This window comes from Pungitius pungitius, chromosome 13 (assembly GCF_949316345.1).
Source record: "Pungitius pungitius chromosome 13, fPunPun2.1, whole genome shotgun sequence".
Lineage (NCBI taxonomy): Eukaryota > Metazoa > Chordata > Actinopteri > Perciformes > Gasterosteidae > Pungitius > Pungitius pungitius.
The window spans coordinates 11,685,713-11,705,600 of NC_084912.1; the positions used below are offsets into that span (position 1 = coordinate 11,685,713).

General features: G+C 45.9%; 1 protein-coding gene across 3 annotated transcripts in view; it reads right to left on the reverse strand.

Moving 5' to 3' along the window:
• tacc2 (transforming, acidic coiled-coil containing protein 2) overlaps positions 1-19,888 on the reverse strand; it is a 45,594-nt gene that overhangs the window by 19,517 nt on the left and 6,189 nt on the right. For 2 of the 3 annotated variants that reach the window (XM_062566471.1, XM_062566470.1), the window contains 5 exons: positions 18,797-19,032; positions 17,819-17,926; positions 10,323-16,121; positions 8,370-9,545; positions 4,321-4,563 (listed from right to left, as the gene is read on the reverse strand). In XM_062566471.1, the coding sequence (XP_062422455.1) occupies positions 4,321-4,563; positions 8,370-9,545; positions 10,323-16,121; positions 17,819-17,926; positions 18,797-19,032 (7,562 nt within the window). The remainder of the gene's footprint in view (positions 1-4,320; positions 4,564-8,369; positions 9,546-10,322; positions 16,122-17,818; positions 17,927-18,796; positions 19,033-19,888) is intronic. The other variant, XM_062566472.1, reaches the window with a different exon arrangement.

The window sequence follows — 19,888 nt, forward strand, 5'->3', positions numbered from 1 at the left end:
GTGTGTGTGTGTGTGTGTGTGTGTGTGTGTGTGTGTGTGTGTGTGTGTGTGTGTGTGTGTGTGTGTGTGTGTGTGTGTGTAACAGACACAGGGAATGTGTCCAGAGGGATAGAAATAAGCGCTGGGACAGGTTCTGGAAATCTCCCATTGAAACTGGAGGAGCAATGGGAAAGAGAGGCGTTAGAAGTGTGAGAAGAATACATCTATTGTACGCTCATGGGAAAGTCAGCACAAGAAGGCTCGCTATAATAACGGCTGTAGCCTGAAGCGATTGGGAGTCACACAAACTTCGGTTTCGGGTGTTGAACCTCAGCCTAAAAGGACTAAATAGACAGACTCTCCAATTCCCTTTATGATGTTCAACACCACATCTGAAAAGTTGAGTGTTTGCATGTAAATGAAGTCCATTAACTGATGTTCACAAAGGATATTGATGTGATTCTAGTCTCGGACAGGTCTGCTGATGGGTCTGTTGATCGATGTTTCACAGCCTAAGGGACAAGTAAAAGCGATGCCCCCTCCCATCTCCCAATATAAACCACTGCTAAAGTAAAAATATTGATTGCTATGACCTTCCCTACCCCCCCCCCCCCCCCATACGAGTTCAAAGATGTATCTGGAGCAGAAAAGCATGAGTGAAGTACAAGGTCCTAGTCTATTGGATGACATTGAAGTCCTCACATTGAAGGCCCTGCACTGCTGTTTCAACTGCAGAAGAAATAAAAAATTCAACAAACTCAAGCACAGGAAGTTCTGGCTGTGGCAGTTATCTCTGAAAGATTCATAACGACGCTCGAGAGGAATCAGGGTCACCACAATCCTGCCAGGGGTTCTTGATGGAAATGCTGTATGCTTTTAAGCAGACTGCGATGGTGCAGAACACAGTGTGGTGTAGAAACAAAAAGTGACCCCCAAAAATATTTTTTTCTTGGTGTTTGAACAAACTGAAAATGTTCAGAGGTAGAAACAGTACAAAGCTAATTATGGGTTTAGATTCAGTGGGGCAAAACAAAATGAGGAATAAACGATACGGTGACATGAAGGGGATTCTGGTTTTGGAAATGAGTGATAGTACGTTTTTCTGATCCTCCTGCTGAACAACTCTCATATGCCAAGAAAAGGCTGCATTACTCCCATAAACTACAACCCAAGGAATCAATTCCCTGAGGCTGTGTCTACTAAGCATCCACCCACAGTCTGCATCCGTCTGCATTTACAGCGGATATTTTTGAGAATTTGTGGCATTCGGTTTCTGTCATCAAAGTAAATAATACAAGTAAATAGTGGAGCAATCAGGGCCATTCAATGAAATACCTCGAAAAGAAAGGCTACCCATCTGCCCAGACATGTGTTGTGAGCATAGTAGAAAATAGGGAGAACTCATCTGTAGAAAATGTGACTTGGGAGATTATTAACTCAAAAAAAGGAAGCTTGACTTGTTATTATATCTTACAGAATGAATTATTAGTCATGCAATACTCAATGAGTTCAAGAAAAAGCACATTAATGTGTTGCTTTTCCAATATAAGAAATGTCTAGCATCCTACATCCTCCCTTTATTACCAGTAGCATATATTGAATGGTGTTCTTGGCCTTGGCTATGGCTCTCACACTCAAACTTAAATACCAAATTAAATCTATCGTTTATATCAGAACACATGTTGGCATAGTCGTGCCTCTGTGTGTCTTCAGACAAACACGATAACCGTGGCATCCAATGAGAATTCTCCATGTGTTGGTACACCTCTCCTCTCTACTGTTACCTAACAGGAATCTCAGATATCATAAATAATATAACAACACTATTTTATCCTCACACTTTTAGAAATGTGGTGCGATAAGAGAAAGGGGCATATTTAAATAGCCCAGAAGTATCAAGTCATAGGAAAATAGATACGATTCTAGATACTAAAATAATACAGTCTATTCCAATTTCACACTGACGTAAAGGCAGGTTCTGGAGCTGGTGGGTCTCCCTTTGTTGCTTCCACAAACCTGCAGCATTCAGAGGGCAGAGCGCAGACACAGGCTCACAGTGGAGCATGAACACTGGACTCTGAGAGGAGAAAACACCCTCTGCTGGTTGCAAAGTAACAGTGCACTGTAAAGTGGCTGAGTCATTACCTCATATTATACGCAACAAAGTCGAGGAAATAAATTGCAAAAACAGGAATAATGACGTATTTTCAGTGTGGAAATAGTTGAAAGATATTTTTGTGCAAGAGCAAAATAATGAGTAACTGGAAATGGAAAATAGGTATCAATGTTATGAATGAAATCCTTGTGTTTTGTAGCTTCTTGCCATGAAGAGGGTGACGTCGCAAGCAGCTTAAACAGCAAGACATCAGCTGTAATATGTAATCTACTTTATCCTGTAATGTTTAACTGATCCAAATATAAATATTTCACTCTGATGCGTCGGCTATATCCACTAGTAACAAGACACAATCATGCAGTTTGAATTCAAGTTTCCATGATATGATCTGTTTGATATGAGTTAATGTGGTAGCATGGCAATGTAAATCAAGAGTTACGTATGTAACTACGGTTCTATGAATCCTGGATGGAATCTAGAACTTCCATTTATGAAGTGATAAAACTGCTACTCAAAGTTGAGAGTGTAGCTCTGGATTTCACGTAGAAAATGGGAAAAATGTCGTGACATATCTATATACACTCACCGGCCACTTTATTAGGTACACCTGTCCAACTGCTTGTTAACACTTAATTTCTAAGCAGCCAATCACATGACGGCAACTCAGTGCATTTAGGCATGTAGACATTGTCAAGACAATCTCCTGCAGTTCAAACCGAGCATCAGTATGGGGAAGAAAGGTGATTTGAGTGACTTTGAACGTGGCATGATTGTTGGTGCCAGAAGGGCTGGTCTGAGTATTTCAGAAACTGCTAATCTACTGGGATTTTCACGCACAACCATCTCTAGGGTTTACAGAGAATGGTCCGAAAAAGAAAAAACATCCAGTGAGCGGCAGTTCTGTGGGCGGAAATGCCTTGTTGATGCTAGAGGTCAGAGGAGAATGGCCAGACTGGTTCGAGCTGATAGAAGGGCAACAGTGACTCAAATAACCACCCGTTCCAACCAAGGTGGGCATAAGAGCATCTCTGAACGCACAGTACGTCGAACTTTGAGGCAGATGGGCTACAGCAGCAGAAGACCACACCGGGTGCCACTCCTTTCAGCTAAGAACAGGAAACTGAGGCTACAATTTGCACAAGCTCATCGAAATTGGACAATAGAAGATTGGAAAAACGTTGCCTGGTCTGATGAGTCTCGATTTCTGCTGCGACATTCGGATGGTAGGGTCAGAATTTGGCGTCTACAACATGAAAGCATGGATCCATCCTGCCTTGTATCAACGGTTCAGGCTGGTGGTGGTGGTGTCATGGTGTGGGGAATATTTTCTTGGCACTCTTTGGGCCCCTTGGTACCAATTGAGCATCGTTGCAACGCCACAGCCTACCTGAGTATTGTTGCTGACCATGTCCATCCCTTTATGACCACAATGTACCCAACTTCTGATGGCTACTTTCAGCAGGATAATGCGCCATGTCATAAAGCTGGAATCATCTCAGACTGGTTTCTTGAACATGACAATGAGTTCGCTGTACTCAAATGGCCTCCACAATCACCAGATCTCAATCCAATAGAGCATCTTTGGGATGTGGTGGAACGGGAGATTCGCATCATGGATGTGCAGCCGACAAATCTGCGGCAACTGTGTGATGCCATCATGTCAATATGGACCAAACTCCCTGAGGAATGCTTCCAGCACCTTGTTGAATCTATGCCACGAAGAATTGAGGAAGTTCTGAAGGCAAAAGGGGGTCCAACCCGTTACTAGCATGGGGTACCTAATAAAGTGGCCGGTGAGTGTATTTCTTAATTGCTAATCGTAATATTTAAACATTCTGATTATTTCCTGATGTGATACGGGTATGTGCTAAACTGCCTCCCTCTCGACAGTTAGACAAGAATGTTAACACCACTCTCATTTCTGTATGGTAAACATGAAGCATGAGCCAGCAGCTGGTTGGTGCTCTGATAATCAACATCTACGAGGTTATCCAGATGTCGATTTAATGCTGTAGTGTAACTGAGCCGGGGTTGAAAGGATAAGACATGGCTACTTTTCATCAAGCAGGCTAAAAGGACTAGTGTCAACACCGGACAAAATCTACAGACGTAGCGAGGAGAGGGGCCACACGGGAAAACTGATTAGAAACTCTGCAGTGGAGTGAGCGTTGCCTCAACGGGCTGGTTGAGAAGCAGTCAGAGTCAGGCTGAGTTCATGTGCGTACCTCAAAGGAGCCTGGCAGGGTGCTGTGGCGGGGCAGTGGTCCTCACACTGGGAAGCAGGATTTAACGCTGGGGAGGCGGGGTCTGGTAGAGGAGCAGGAGGAAAGCAGGGAGATGCAGGTGGGGTTGGTGGTGCTTCGTGAGTGTGAGCAGGGATGGCGGGTAAGAGGTGGTATTCGGGGGAAGGGGGTGGAGGAGAGGCTGGGACTCTGTCGCCTCTCCCTGCCTGCTCAGCGAGGGAGGACCTGCAGGGGAAGGAGAGCCAAACATCAACAAGCTGACCGGTCACAAGAAGCCCAAGAAGAGAGATTCGGAAAGCTTCACGCTTCACTTGCCTTCGGGAAAACAAACCATAAATGGAAAATGTCTCTAAAAGCGCACTCGTATGTAATCTGCCTAAACCTAAAATGCACACCACAACCATCCCAAGTACGCTGTGCCATTTAGATAGGAAGCAACGGTAGCCCCTCTCATTAGTCCCCTCATATGATAATCCATGTTTCCCCTGCACGCTCTACTTGCTTGAGGAGGTCTGGCTCTGTCATCAATGGCCACCTGGTGGAGTGGATTTGGCCCTGATCCCTGCCCGTCTTATCAGGAGTGATAGGCTCTCTAATCTGACGCCCATGCAGCTGTTCCCCACTTGGGGCAGGCCTCCTGTTTAGCTCTAAAAATACCCCAGTAGCCTCTTCTGCAGAGGAGAGCTTCACCATTCCTCCATCAGCTAAAAGCACACATACGGAACAGAACTCCAGCACCAGGTGGACCGTCTGCTGAGCAGCACTTTCCAAACGTCCTTCCCAGCTCATGTCAGACTGATACTGAGCTCTGTTATTCTCCATCTCCCTCTCTCCAGTGAAGTCAGAACTTAATAACATTTAATGAGGGCGTGTGCTTTTCTTCAGGGTGTAGCAAGTCATAGTTTACGTCCAACACAAATCTGGTTGCCATTAGAAGGACAGGACTTTCTAATTGATACCCGATGTCTGCAAAGGGAGGAAATGTCCAGCAAATGCATACATGAATTTTAATTGGGTCTCATTCCACTTGTTACCAATCCTCAGTCAGTGACTACTACCAGCAGGCCAAAGCTATACATATGTCACCATCTGTGGCCAACTTGGCACATGAAGCCTGGAAATAGAAACAACCAAAGCACAACATAGTTGGGGCAAACTGTAATACAACTTCAAAAGATGGCCTCCAAAAACGGACAAAAACTACAATAGAGCAGATAGAAAAATGAATCAGGCGAAAAAAACAGAATTACCCCGCAGTATTTACTGGTTATAGCTTGTACATGGAGATACCGCCGGCTAACACTCAGGTAAACAGATTGAGCTTTTTAACAACTTATTCCTGATATAACCATTACAAAGTAAATGCAACGAGTTAGACAGAGCACAGATACCATTCTTTAGCAACACACTACTTCTCGCCAGTGTAGTTTTACTGTTGGCATTAACACCTGGAGGCTGTCCAGTAGTTTTGTGCAGGGCGTTACTCAAGCTAACCTCATAAACAGTTCTTGATTTCAGAATTTACAAAGCCAGTCCAGCTGTTTAATGTTGTGGTTTTCTAGCACCATCCAGTGAACGAAAAACGATTCTCCAACCTGCACGCACACACGTTTAACGTAATCTACGGGAAAAGGCTGGACACGAACGACAGCAAGTCAGGGCAGGGTGTCTAATGGTAAACAGAAAGCTGTAAATAAAACCAGCTGAAAGCACTTGGAAAAGTGTTTTTTTTTATCCGGTAACAATGGAAGGGCCGTTGCTGTCAAACAGCCAGCAGCTACCTCATACTGTCCAGACACACACACACACACATCCAACAGCCAACAACGCATTGTATCTATTGCAAACACATACTGAATAAATAATCAATAATTCCCTTCAGTGACTACAGACATTCAGTTATTACTTAAAGGGGTTCTAGTGTGATTGAATGGATGATTATCCACCTCATTTACGCCAGCAAAAAAAAACACTTCAACCTACAAATTGTCATGACAACTAGTCTATTTACAGTACAGTGTGGGCCACAGCACATCCTAATTCTCTTTCCACTCCAGTCATTCCCGCAGTGTTTTATGAGTAAAAATGGCTTTACAAAAGATTTTACTACATTTTATAAAAATCATTTGCACCACGTTTAAAAAAAAAAGTTACTATGGCACTTTAATGTTTGATGTTTTATAACAAATCATTATGTGGCCCTTTCCTGCTGCACCTCAAATAATTGCTTTTAAACATTTTTGCAGGAACATATTTGGAAAACTCAAACACAGTATCTAGAAAGTATCTTTACTACTACTGTAATGTCCCGGCAGCCTCAGGGGACCACGGCATGCTCTAACCTGTAACTTTATCTTTTTTGTACACTTTGTTGTTTTCCACCTTCTGCCCCTTCGGCTTGTGTCTGTCCCTCCCCTCCTCCCATCTGGTGAGGTCAGCTGAGACAGAGCGTCATTAGCACTAGCTACCTACAGACCATCTGTTGCATCAACCTGCTGGGACTTAAACACACACACACACACACACACACACAGACTGGACAAATTAGAATCCTACTTCTTACCCAGATTTCGGGCGGGGAGGAATTCATCACAAACTTTAAATGACAAATGACTTCTGCTGAGCAACTGGTGGACTCCAAAACCCCCGGGCCGATACATGCACGTCCCAGTCCTTCTCTCGCCTGTCCGTGGCTCCGACCGACTCAGTCCCACACACTCACACCGCGGCACATGTGCTCAAGTGTTTCTCTGAACTCTGGCTTTTGTTCCACTCCGTCTGGTCTGTGCAAATGACTGCAGTGGGGCTGAGTGCCTGCCTAAATTCCTCCCACTACAGGCTTCAGTTCACAAAGCCGCACAGACTGAGCAGGACTGACAGCTAGGACAGCCTCTTGGGGCGGGGGAAAAAAACATATGTACACACACACACACACACACACACACACAAATACATCATTGACCATGCAGTCATATTTCGGTGTCTGGCAGACATACCCAAGTGTAACTTTATCTATGGATGAAACCTATAGTGGAAATAGCACTGTCACTCCACCTCACTCTCACTCTGAAACCACCTCTATGTCTCCAACAGCAGTGATGAGACAAGTATTGTGACTGACAGGCAACAAGTGCTACTCTGGTATGTGGGAGGCTAAGACATAACTAGGAAATCTTGGAAAAGCTAAAGCTAGTTGAAAATGAATGCAGCAATGATTTTGCTGAATTAGAATATATCAAAAAGCAACTCACAGTAAATAAACAGGAGAAACATAAAATATGTCATAAAAACTGACATATGAAGTAAAAGAAGCACATGCTTGGAAAGGCAGTTCAAGCCAGAGCTATTCAAATGTTAGAATAAATACTGAATCACCAACAAACTGAACACACTGGCTTACTATGCACATTTAACTGAGTCAAGAGTTTTAACAACATTAATGGTTGACTGTGTCCATTAAAACATATATATCTATCCCACTCTTCTTGTCAAATCAACTGTCGCTGCAGACCGTAAAAACCTACCAGACGTCCTCGTGGTGTCTAAAGCCAAACAAACCCACGAGGGGAATCTACCAGCGCATGGAAATCCATTTTAAGTGTTTGACAGGCAGCACAGCTGAGCTGTACAGCTCATGTCCCCCTGCGATTCTCCCTTTTCACAAATAAAGTAGCTGCAATACAATGTCTCTCATACATCCATGTAAGGATATGTTTAAAGATAAATCAGGTCTAAAAATTCATACACAAATCACCGTGATGTCTGTTTTGCTGTTGAAAAACCCAAATTACCATTCCACCCCATAAACCTGTTGTTCTTCCTGGTTAAAGGCTATAATCCTGAGATTTGAGTTGATAGGGGATTACAGAGTCATGCATTTTTAATCCAGACTGACTGAACTGTGACGGAGCAGCAGCCTCACGGGGAGACATTACACCAACTTGGTGAAGGAGGCTTTCCCCATGAACTCTACACAGGGACAAAGAAAGATTTTCGGGAAACACTCCCGGGATTAGTCAGTTAACACTCACCCGCTGTCCTGTCGCTCCTCAGCAGGGTCCTGGACTGCTGGAAAGTTAAATGGCTCCTCAGGTTGGATCTCTACAGGTGTTTCTCTTGGCTCCTCCGGCTGCTCCCTGTTCAGCCGCTTCTCTGGTTCAGGTGGCTTTGTTGACGCCTTGGTTGGTTCTGGGTTCTCTATTTCATTATGTGTTGGGTCTGGGAGCTCTTTTGGGCTTTTTGTTGATTTAAGGAGCTCAGTTGGCAGTTTTTCTGAGGAAGTTTGTGGCTCCCTTCTTGGTTCTGGGAGCTCTTCTGGAGGCTCTGCTGCTTTCGGTAGCTCTACTTTCACCTCTTCTCGGAGCTCTACTGTCTGCTCTGCTGCTTTCAGGAGCTCTACTTTCTCCTCCTCTTCTAGGAGATCTACTGTCTGCTCTGCTGCTTTCAGGAGCTCTACTTTCTCCTCCTCTTCTAGGAGATCTACTGTCTGCTCTGCTGCTTTCAGGAGCTCTACTTTCTCCTCCTCTTCTAGGAGATCTACTGTCTGCTCTGCTGCTTTCAGGAGCTCTACTTTCTCCTCCTCTTCCAGGAGATCTACTGTCTGCTGTGCTGCTTTCAGGAGCTCTACTTTCTCCTCCTCTTCTAGGAGCTCTACTTTCTCCTCCTCTGCTGGGAGCTCTACTGTCTGCTGTGCTGCTTTCAGGAGCTCCACTTTCTCCTCCTCTTCTAGGAGCTCTACTTTCTCCTCCTCTTCCAGGAGATCTACTGTCTGCTGTGCTGCTTTCAGGAGCTCTACTTTCTCCTCCTCTGCTGGGAGATCTACTGTCTGCTGTGCTGCTTTCAGGAGCTCTACTTTCTCCTCCTCTGCTGGGAGCTCTACTGTCTGCTGTGCTGCTTTCAGGAGCTCTACTTTCTCCTCCTCTTCTAGGAGCTCTACTGTCTGCTGTGCTGCTTTCAGGAGCTCTACTTTCTCCTCTTCTTCTAGGAACACCACGTTTGTGTTCTGAGTCGGTTCTAGGAGCTCTGCTGTCTTCGTTAAAGGTTTGGGAAGATCCACTGGCTTTTTCAAAATATTCAAAGCTGTTGTCTCGGTTGTATTCTCCGCTGCTCGTTCTGGTGGATGGATCTCCGCTTGTCTCCAAGGGGCTGCTAGTTCTTCAGTCGGAGTAAGAAACTCTAGTTGAGGGGACTCCAGAGATGGAAGAGGTCTGGAAAAACAAGGCAAGAGAAGAGGGAGTTGAGAGACATGTTGTTCAGTTTACAGCAGATGAAGAATTGACTGACAAATAGCAAATATGTGTGTTTGTGTGGTCAGAGGGCTTGTGTGTGCAGAAATACTGTAGGTACAGTAGGTGTGTTTGTGCAGTTGTTGCATTGTGGTCAGGACTGCGAGAAAAGGATCATTCTTGCCCTGGAGAGCAGGGCCGATGTCACAGCTGATGTCATTCTTTGAATATAAAGGGAAGCATTACTTCCATTAGACTTCAAAAGGCACAGTCATTTGACCCGAGCTCAAGTCAAAACAAAGTGCAGCTCTGTGTTTAGCTCCTCATTCATATTCATTGTCACACAGCTCTCTGTAATATCACTCCAGACTCCGGACATGGTGTTACTGGAATGCTAAGTTGGAAATAAACTAAAGCAAACTAACTGGTAACCTCACAGATTTACAAGCCATGACAACTCAAAATACATGTAAACGCTCCACCCGATTCATACTTCTTAAGCTGTGGTTGATTATACAAAAATAAATTTGATTTAACATGTGCCTTTCTCCCTCTGATATAATTAAAAGATGATATGTGACAGCATGCCAACATACTACTTTCTGGGAAACATTAATCCCTTCACGACCTCCAATTTCAGACATGTGGTTATAACGAATTATCAACATAGTTTAATTTATGTCAAGTTTCACGTGTACTCCTCTAATCTTGGATTGTTATATGACATTTTCAGACACATTTGCATGCTCTTGTGTTTACCTTGATGTCTCATGTTTACTCTGCGAAAGCTTCGCAGCCTCCTTTAATGCTTGAATCCAGTTTGTTTCTGGCTTCCCGGCCGTTTGACCCTGCGACACATCGGCAGCCTCTGTGTTCACAAACACTTGTTCTTTTCCATCGGACATTCCTTCGTACGGGGGGGCGTCATTTCCTGATGCCTCAGAAACACCAAATGAGCTTCTGTCTTTAGCACTCCCAGTTTGATTTGTGACCTCCTGCCTTGTCGTTGCCTCATTGTTCACTGCTTTTATCTCAATTCGTCCCTGGCTGCTAGCTTTCTCTTCGCCAAAAGCTGCTCTATCTTCCTTTGTGATCTCCTCCACATCGGGGCCTTTTATGGGTGTTTGTACTGCTGGGCTGCTTCGTGTGGCCGTTGTTTTGTTAGCATTTTGTAGTTCAGGAGGCTCGAATACTGTATCCTGAATTTCACACTCCCCGGTTACACCACTGTTGCTTTTCGCATTTTCAGCCCTGAAATCCTTTTCCCCGGATCCTGCTTGCACAACCAGAGTACTGGACATGCTTGTGTGGATTTCTCCTGCCTGGTTCTCACAAGGTGAAACCACTGGATGAATGCCTTCACTGTCTGTGCTGAACTTTGATGAAACAATTGTTTGGACAAGTGATGCCTCAGGTTCCTGTGATGCTGACTCAACAGATACCGCAGTGTTCTTGGAGGTCTCTTGTTTTCCATGTTGGTCTTGACAGTCAGGTGATGGATTGCCATTTTGCTGACTTTTACAAACCGGCACACTCGCAAACCCAGTGTCTGTATCTGACCCAGCCACCGCTAACGCAGGGCATTTATTCTCGCTCATCCCGTGTTTTATCTCACGTGCATGAGAGGAGTCCGTTCCTCTCACTATGTCAGCAGAGACGTTTCTCTCAGCCGCCCTTCCACTCTCGTCAACATCACTGGCGAGGTGAGACGGCACATAAACCCCATCAAGAGCTGCTGTAGATTTGCCTCGATCGTCACCACTGCTGCCATCACGGATCAACTCACCCTCGTTTCCTGACTGACACACACTCCAAATTGAGCTGTCTGCTCCCTCGACCACCCCTGACCCCCCTAAAACCAGTGCTTGGATTGGCTGACTGTTAGTCTTTTCTCCCTGCTCTTGACGGTCACCTGATAATTCCTCCGTGGGATGTCTTGTTCCCAGAGGCCACTGCGGTTGCTCCTGTTGCTGAGCAAAACAGTTTGGCTCTGGCGTGGACCGTGATTGGCCAAGAGCTGCACTCGCATCTGGTGCCGGGGCCCTGTCGGAGCAGCGCTCCGCTGCTGCTGTCGGTGTTTGGCACAAACTCAGGGGAAAAACAGTGTGAGGTTCGATACCAGACTCTACCTTAGAGCTTAGCCCCTCTCTAGGAGACGCTGAACGTTTCAAGGCAGATGAGGAAGAAGTCTCAGTCAGGCTTTTAGATGCAAAGTCAATCTTAGTTTCTCCATCCTTAATACCCATTACTGTTGATTCAGTCTTCTGAAGGTTATGTTCATGTGGTAGCTGCAGGACTTCCTCTACAGCCTCTTCATCTGGCCCAGTACACTGTTGTGGTGTTTTGACGGTCTTTCCTGTCTGCAGTTTGTCGAGGTCTGCTGCTTCCTTTAGATTATCCATTGTCACCTCTTCAACTTTTTCATTTTTCTCCGCAAACACCACAGAGGTCTGATCGCCCGGTTTCTTATTCATATCTTTTTGTTTAACGTCATCATAAGCCTCTTTGGTAGACAGGTCAGAACTGCTTAGGCAGCTGATGCTGATGAGATCCTCCTTAATGGAGGCTTCAAAAATACTGGGTTTGAGGAAAGTAGGGCCTGACTCAGTGTAAGATTGAGGAGTTCCATCATCACACCAACCTTTTGGTTGAGGTAGTGGAAATGGAATATTCCTATTGCTAGATGCAGAGTTGTCAAGTTCAGCGACAGATTCCATAGTATAATTTCCGTCCTCCAGTTTTAAATTAGTCTCATCGCCGTGCTGCAGATCCTGTGCTAAAGACATGGGAGTCATCTCCCTGGTCTTGTTGCCATCAGCTCCTCCCTCCACTTTGGTGGCGTCACGATCAGCACCGCAGTCATCTGTGTGCTCGGGAAGTGAGATATCACTGTCGGTGATGAACTCCAAGTGACTCAACATTGGGCCAGGAGGCCGCAGCACTAAAGAAGAGTTACTGGAACATTGCTCTATAACAGGAATTGACAGAGCACAGACTGTCACTTCCTCTGAAGTCACTGATTCCTCCGTCGTCAGATCATAAGAGTGACTTTTGATCTCCATGGCATCCATGGCAACCTGTTCACGAGGAGGTGTTTGATCCAATTGGGTGGGAGGCTGATCATTTGGGTCCTTGGGCTTTGTCTGAGGAGATGCTGTGCGGATCATGAACACAGTTTCAGTATCTGAACAGGTCACAAGGTCAGTAGAGAGCTGCTCACCAGGTAAGTCAGCAGAGACATCGCTTAAAGGCTGGCGGGTAACATCGTCAGCTGGATACAAAGAACATGAGGATAGAGGATGTCGGTTACCTTCATCACTGACTAAAGGGGATTCCTGAGACTCAGCATGTAAATTATTTACCTTTTTCGCAGTCAACAAACCCGGATTAAAGGCTCCCTTCTCTGTGTCCCCCTTTGGGTTCTTTGTCCCCTTTGCTGACACCTTTTCAACTGTTGAATTATCGGCATCAGAGGTGGATCTTTCTACTCGTTGTGAAAGGTCCTCAGTCTGACTCCTCTCGGTTGCACTTGGGTGCTGTTTTGAGCAGATTGTGTCCACCGACTTTAAATCCACAGAGTTTGTCTTTAAGTTTTCATTATCCACTGGATCCACGTTAATCTTCTCCCCGGTGTGTTTAGTCCCTTTACCTCCTTCATCCAAAAGGACATCTTTCTGTGGCTTTGGAAAGTCGGCCGAGCGCCGCGTTGCTAGTCCATCCGCGGCGATTTCTGACTTCTTCAAGCGAAGGAAGTCCGGGAAGGTGTAGCTGGCCTCGACGACGGGATAGTGCAAGCTCTCATGTACAGTCAGGGGAGGCAGAGAGGCGCAGTCCATAGTCGACACCGCCATGGGCCCTAGAACCACAGAGGAACCGCCTTCTTGTTTCACCGAGTCTGCAAAGTGAACTCTGTTGTTGCCTCTACTGGTGCCTCTACTGCTGTCACCTACGTGCCCACCCAGAACCGACATGGCTCCTCTTTTGCTCTGGTTCCGGGCTTGAGCTTGGAACTCAGCAGCACTTTCAGCTGTCCCGGTTTCTGTTGTGCTACTCTCAGGCTGGACCTGAGGTGAAAGTAGAGGCAGGACAACTCGGCTGTAGTTACTCTCTGCCTCTTTGGTGGATGACTTTTCACAAGTGCGTCCCAAAGACGGGGCATCCTCTGCAGTCAAATCATTTCCGAGATCGGCCCGATCCCCTCTGTTTGTGTCGCCGGAGCTCAGTTCAGAATGAGGGAGGAGAGGTAAAATTGCTGCTGCTGCGTGCTGCTCCCGGCTGCGGTGAGGGAGACGATCCTGTTCAGTGCAGAAGGTCCCAGAGATGGCAGCAATCGGCTCACTCCAGCTCTGTGACCTCAGCTGTGACTCGGCAACATTAGTGGGCGGACGCGACTCAGTCTCAGCTGATGACACCCCGCTAGCGGAGCCTTCTGGCTGGCTGAATAGACTGTGCACTTTGGTCAGTCCGGCTTTCCTTCCCACATCCTCTCCTCCTCCTCCTCCTCCTCCTCCTCCTCCTCCTCCTCCTCCCTCCGATCGCGCAGCTCTGTCATCCAGACAATCAGGACCAGCGAGTAGCCCAAAGGGAGGAGTATCGCTAAAGGCGGCTAACAGGGGAGCCTCCTTTGCTCCGTCTCCCTCCTCTGCTGGCATCTCCGTATCTGGACTGCGAGCGCTCGTCCCTCTCGCTCCCTTCATTTCAGTGTCAGTCGAGCTGTGTGGCATTTTGACGCTGCGGCTTTCCTTAAACGCAGCCTCTGCCTCTTCGCCCTGTGAACAGATTAATGCGAGCGGAGGAAGGCTGTCCAGGAGTCCTTCTTTCTCTCCGGGGCATTTCTCTACTCCTCCTACCAGATCTTTGTCTCCTACTGCTTTCTCCCTCTCTGCGATTGCTACAGTAGCCACTCTCTCCAGTGAATCACGCCTCTCGCTTTCTCCCTCTCCCTTGCTTTCTATCACTTCTGGCATCGCGGGTGTTGCCAGTGGCAACGCAGCAACGACTACTAAAGCCTCTTCAAGGGCACTCTCCACACCGCTCGCTCCCACACAAGTTTGGGTGTTTGAGAGTGGGCCGTGACTCTCATGTGAGAGTATCGCTGCCTCGGAGGTAACTTTAGCCTCAGTGGTTTGTGGGTATGATCTCTTTTCAGGATGAACAGATGCATTGATAACTTGGACACGAGTCCCTGGTGTATTTTGGTTATCAATGACACATTCGGTTACATGCAGGCTTTCGTCTGAGCTGTGATTAATGCCACATGGGGCATCCGTGGGGTTGTGTTTATCTGACTGATGGGGGCTATGTGAAAAAGCCTGGTTGGACACAGGTGAACAGATCGAGTCAGTAAGATGATCCTGCCTGCTGTGAGGGGAGGATCGTGGGGGGCTGGGGCTTCCCCCGGGACTCAGCTGTTGCTTGGAGTCACACCCATTATCAGGCTGCTCCCCACAAATCACAGTCTGACCATCTGCCTGTGTCCCGGGTTTGATATTTGCATTTGAACCTTTGTGATTTCCTGCATTCTTGAGAGATACGTCCTTGAAATCTTTTTCAGGTTGTACTAGAGTTTGTGCTTTATGTTCAGTCTCAGCGTGCTTCTCTTCCACTTTTTTTTTTTTCCTTTGTTTCTTTTTTGCTTTCTTCTTCACCTTGCTGTCTTGCCCGACATGTTTGTCACACAAATTCATCCGTTTGTCTGTGTTTGACTGCTGATCCTCTTCACTGTAATTGTTTGCTCGTGTTGTTGTCTCTGTGAAAGCATCTTTACTGCCTTCATTAACTAAATCATCCGTCTCTTCTTTTTCAAAAATGCAATTACTGGATTCATCAGCGCAATTGTCTTCCTTGGTATCTACAGTCTCTGTGATTGCCTCTGTACCTTCCTCCTTAATCACTGTATTACAATCCAGAGTGCAATGTTCCTCAACGGCTGCATAAGAGTTGACTCGCTCCTCTCTAAAATTGTCTCTGTGCTCGGAGAGAGGAATACAACTGTCAGTTTCTTTAAATACATCTTTAGTTATTTCTAATTGTGTTTGCGTGGGTGTTTCCTTCTGCTCCACCATCTTTATTTCTTTGTCCGTCTTCATCTCTGGACGTTCATGCAGACTCTGTTTTGCTTTTATTTCACTCTCTTTCTTTGCTGCCGTAGCACTACTCTCAGTGCCCAATATGTAATCCCTGAAACTAAACACAACTGTATCCGCCTGACTCTTTGCTGCCTCACTGTCTCCGTGTGTACTCTTGTTTCCATGGACCCCGTTGCTATGTCCCTGCTGGATAACGATTGGAGGAGGTGGCGATGACTCAATGGATTTATTAACCACCCCTTCTCCAGTTTTCCTGTCTACATGAAGCATCTGAGACGTGGTGCTTGGAGGCTCTGTGGGATTAAATATGCCCAGTGAGGCCATTTGTTCTTCACATTGCTGGAAGGCCTCTCGGAGCTCCTGGTCGAGGAGCAGGGATACGGGAGGGGTCACGGTTTGGGCCACCTGGTAAGGTGTGGCAGCAGGCTGAGGCTGAGCATCTGGGAAAACTGGGTCGCTGTCATGAGGCCTACGGCAAGGGTAGGGTGACACAGTTAAGAGTCTGGCTGGCAGACAGCTGTTCATTCCACGATGCCACAAAGCGCCGCTTTTGGGAGAGAGCCTATGTTCAGTCACAGCACTCCCCAATATGCACACACAACACACAATGCACAATTGTACTCGCAATGCCTTTTCCGAGGTGTACATTCCCCCACAAGAACCAACACCAGCTTTCTCTGAGCATATGCTTGATATTGAACATGCAAGTCTGTTCATACACACCAAATTATGGTCCTGGACAAAACACCTATGCAAATAATCATAACAGAAAGCTATTAATTATTATTTCCATAATGTGATGTGACCACCTGCTTATGTAATTGTAAAAGAAGCCAAACAACAAAGAACGCCATTATTTTTCATGCTTACCTTTAAAGTTTGAACCCAGCACTACAAGTAGCAAGTACTTTGTTCTAGCTACAGCTGTTGTGTACTATGATTATGTATGCTGAGAAATACCGTCATTATGATTGCTGTAATGACTAGACAACTCTATGCTGTGAAGGGATGGTCATAAACGCTGTAACAAGTCAAAAAACCTCAGTGCCTCAATTCATCAAAACAAAGACTGCCTCATAATTTATTGTTTATCAAAAGCATTGGGACTGCCCTGCAGAACTCCCTAGAGATAGCATCATCATATGAGAGTGCTTGAAATATAGTCTTTAACAATTGGGCGAGCTTGGTGCCAGTCAGTTGTAGCTGCTGAGTCATTGTCTGGCAGCAAAGGAAAATGATGAGGAACCATCGTAATCCTTAAGCCTGACTAAATGTTTCGATCCACCATCATTATTTAATGTTACTTGAAATCTGCAATCCCACAAAACCACCCATGCATGTATTTAATCAATAAAACAACCACCATAGTCATTATTCACGTTGAGATGTGAATAAACAATGTGAGAAATAATGTCACTAAGCGTCGCTGCAGGTTACTAGTCACCAGTTTATTTATTTTTCTAAGCACACAGGCTTGCAGACACAAAACTTAAGGCCTAAAAAACATGTTACTCACCTCACCGACCTGCTGCTCAAGCCTGCATCTTATTCACCTGGCACTCCTCACCAAAAGGGAGGAGCAGCAAATACGACAGAACTGTTTGCAGCTGGAACGTTGTGCTAAGCAACAAGCTGTTGCCTGCCTGGCTAGGTGAAGAGGAACGGACCAGGTGTGTCTCACAGATCTACATTATTAGGCAGTGTACTCTTTATGTGCATCCCAGGTCAAAAGGTACCTCATAGTAGTTCCCAAATAGTCCCTAATTACTTTATGATCATTTGACAGAATTAACTTTGTCACCGTGTTGCCCTCATATTAAACTTATTGTTTCAAATCAAGCCATGACGAGTATTCTAGCGCCAGATTTGTCAGACCACATTAAAACCTTAGTCAAATTAGTGAAATCAACCTTAAGCCATCAGACAAGACCAGAATGCCAGACAACACAAAATATTAAGTCAGTTGATAATTCACCCAAGCCCCTAATAAGGGCTACGCCTCAAGCCAAGTCTACTCAGCCAAACAACACTCACAAGGGCAATATCAGCGGTTTGTTTCACTCCATGCACCCCGGGTTTTACAGCCTCCCTGCTGAACACACTCCCACAAACCCACAGCAGACGCCCGACTCTCCCCCATCATGCCGAGTCTTGTCTTCCTGGTACCTTGCATCTATAGCCCCCGGTGGTCGACTGTCCATGTGGTGCTGCGGGCCTGCCAGCAGGGGGTTCCCCTGCTCACATTTCCTCTCACCTGAGCTAGTCTGAGCTCTGCTACAAACAAACCCACACCACACATGTACAAGGACACTTGATTAGCTTCCACCTTGACGGCGTGATTCTTACAAATCTGTTCCCGTAGGGCCATGAAGCAAGTCAACTGAGTATCCAATACATTACTACAAAATTAAATTACTATTGATCGTGAAACTGCAACTGGTAAGGATGTATCTGATCAATAGATTGTATTTATATAGAATACCAACACTTTGATAAACTGTGTACTGTTACTACAGAGTGAAGGCAAGTATGAGCTTAAGTAAGACTTAAGTTGAATGCTGGTAGAATCTAAATCACCTTGTCTTTAAATGTGTTAGCCCCCCAAGTGACTGGCACCTTATGCATGGACATTGTTTGCCTCATACCAAGTGCATGCTGGGATAGACTTTAACCCTGGTGAGTGTTAGAAAGCACATGGATGGATGCTTCAAAGAAAAAAAACTGCAGAATTACCAGGGAATGGGTGTGTCCAACAATGGAGAACTCCAACAAAGAATTGCTTTTGTATAACATTAAATCTTTGGACTAAATAGACAATAAAGATCATGTTCGGGGGAAGGAATAAATCCCTCGCGTTGCGTTACAAATCTCTGTACATACAAAAACTTTGATTGGGATTCCATCTTTTCCCTACTTTAAAGCAGTGAGAAAGCATGGACAAAACTCTGTGGGACCGAGTTGTTGTGGATCTAACATTGATTGCTCAAGAATACCTGCTGAAGTACAACGGGAAGGCAAACATGTCGTTAATAAAATGATTAATATTTCCCGGAACAGCCACTGGAAAGAACTTGTCTTTCTCCTTTTTGTGATAACAAGTGTTACCCGCATGACTGTGTGCGTTTGTGCAACAGATCAACTTACCCCAACGAGGACTCCCAGATGTGGAACTCGCTGCTGAAGTCGAGGCTGGGCAGCAGGTCGTGTGGAAACTCGAGCTCATCCGCGTCTCCGGACTCACGTGTGCTCTCCTCCACTCCGGTGATGACCGCGATGTCTGGGAGCACCGGTTCGGACAGCAGACTCTGGCGGCCGGGCGAGCCGTCGGTCAGAAGCGCTCGGTCGTCCCTCCAAGTCAAACTCTCAGCAGGAGCTTCGACCTGCGGGCCGGCAAAACATGAATGAGGTGGGCTGCACGCTCGAGTCTCTGATGCATAACAAGTGACACAGTGTGGAGTTAAACCAGTGTGAGCATGTTGCATGCAATCATATGAGCAAGTACAGATTGAATGGTCTAATACATCAAACAAATAACTCCACCCATGTGTTGCACTATGACATAAAGGTAATACAAAGGTCACTGGAGCCTCTACTGCTGTTACTAGATTGGCTTTTCTTTTAAAGATTATTAGCAGCATCACAGCCTAGAAGTTATGCCACGCTCTCTGCAGCTTTGTTTACACTGCACTTACATTCTGGTGCTTCCCACCTTACAAGGAAGTCTGGCACAACAAAACCTTTTACCAAGTAAGTAAAACTAATCATTAAAGGCAAACCGGCCCTGCCGGATTATGACAAGGATAATCAAGTTCAAGTTGTTTAATCATTATCCAGAGCATTTAATTAAGATGCAATTCACTCCCTTTAATTCTCACCTTTGTTACATGTTCATAATTAGGATTTAAAGGGAGGTACTGTCTTTATTATGCGACTGAAAAGCGTGTGTGTCGCCAGAACATGGAGCGCTTTGCCTTTGCTGTTTTTCCTTTCCGTCCGTCCAACTGCTTGATGGGCCGAATTCAACCACAGCCTCACACCACAACACTTGGCTGTGGGACCACATTGTATAGCGACACAGCCCGCACAACACACAACACTCAACTGTGGAATTTCCTCCCACATACGCCGCCTCAGTTCACACCAGGGAAAGTTTCCATTATTTCTCCCAGTCACGTATAAACTGATGTGCGCAGGTGCAAACAAATGTGAACTTGTCCAGACACATGTATACATGTG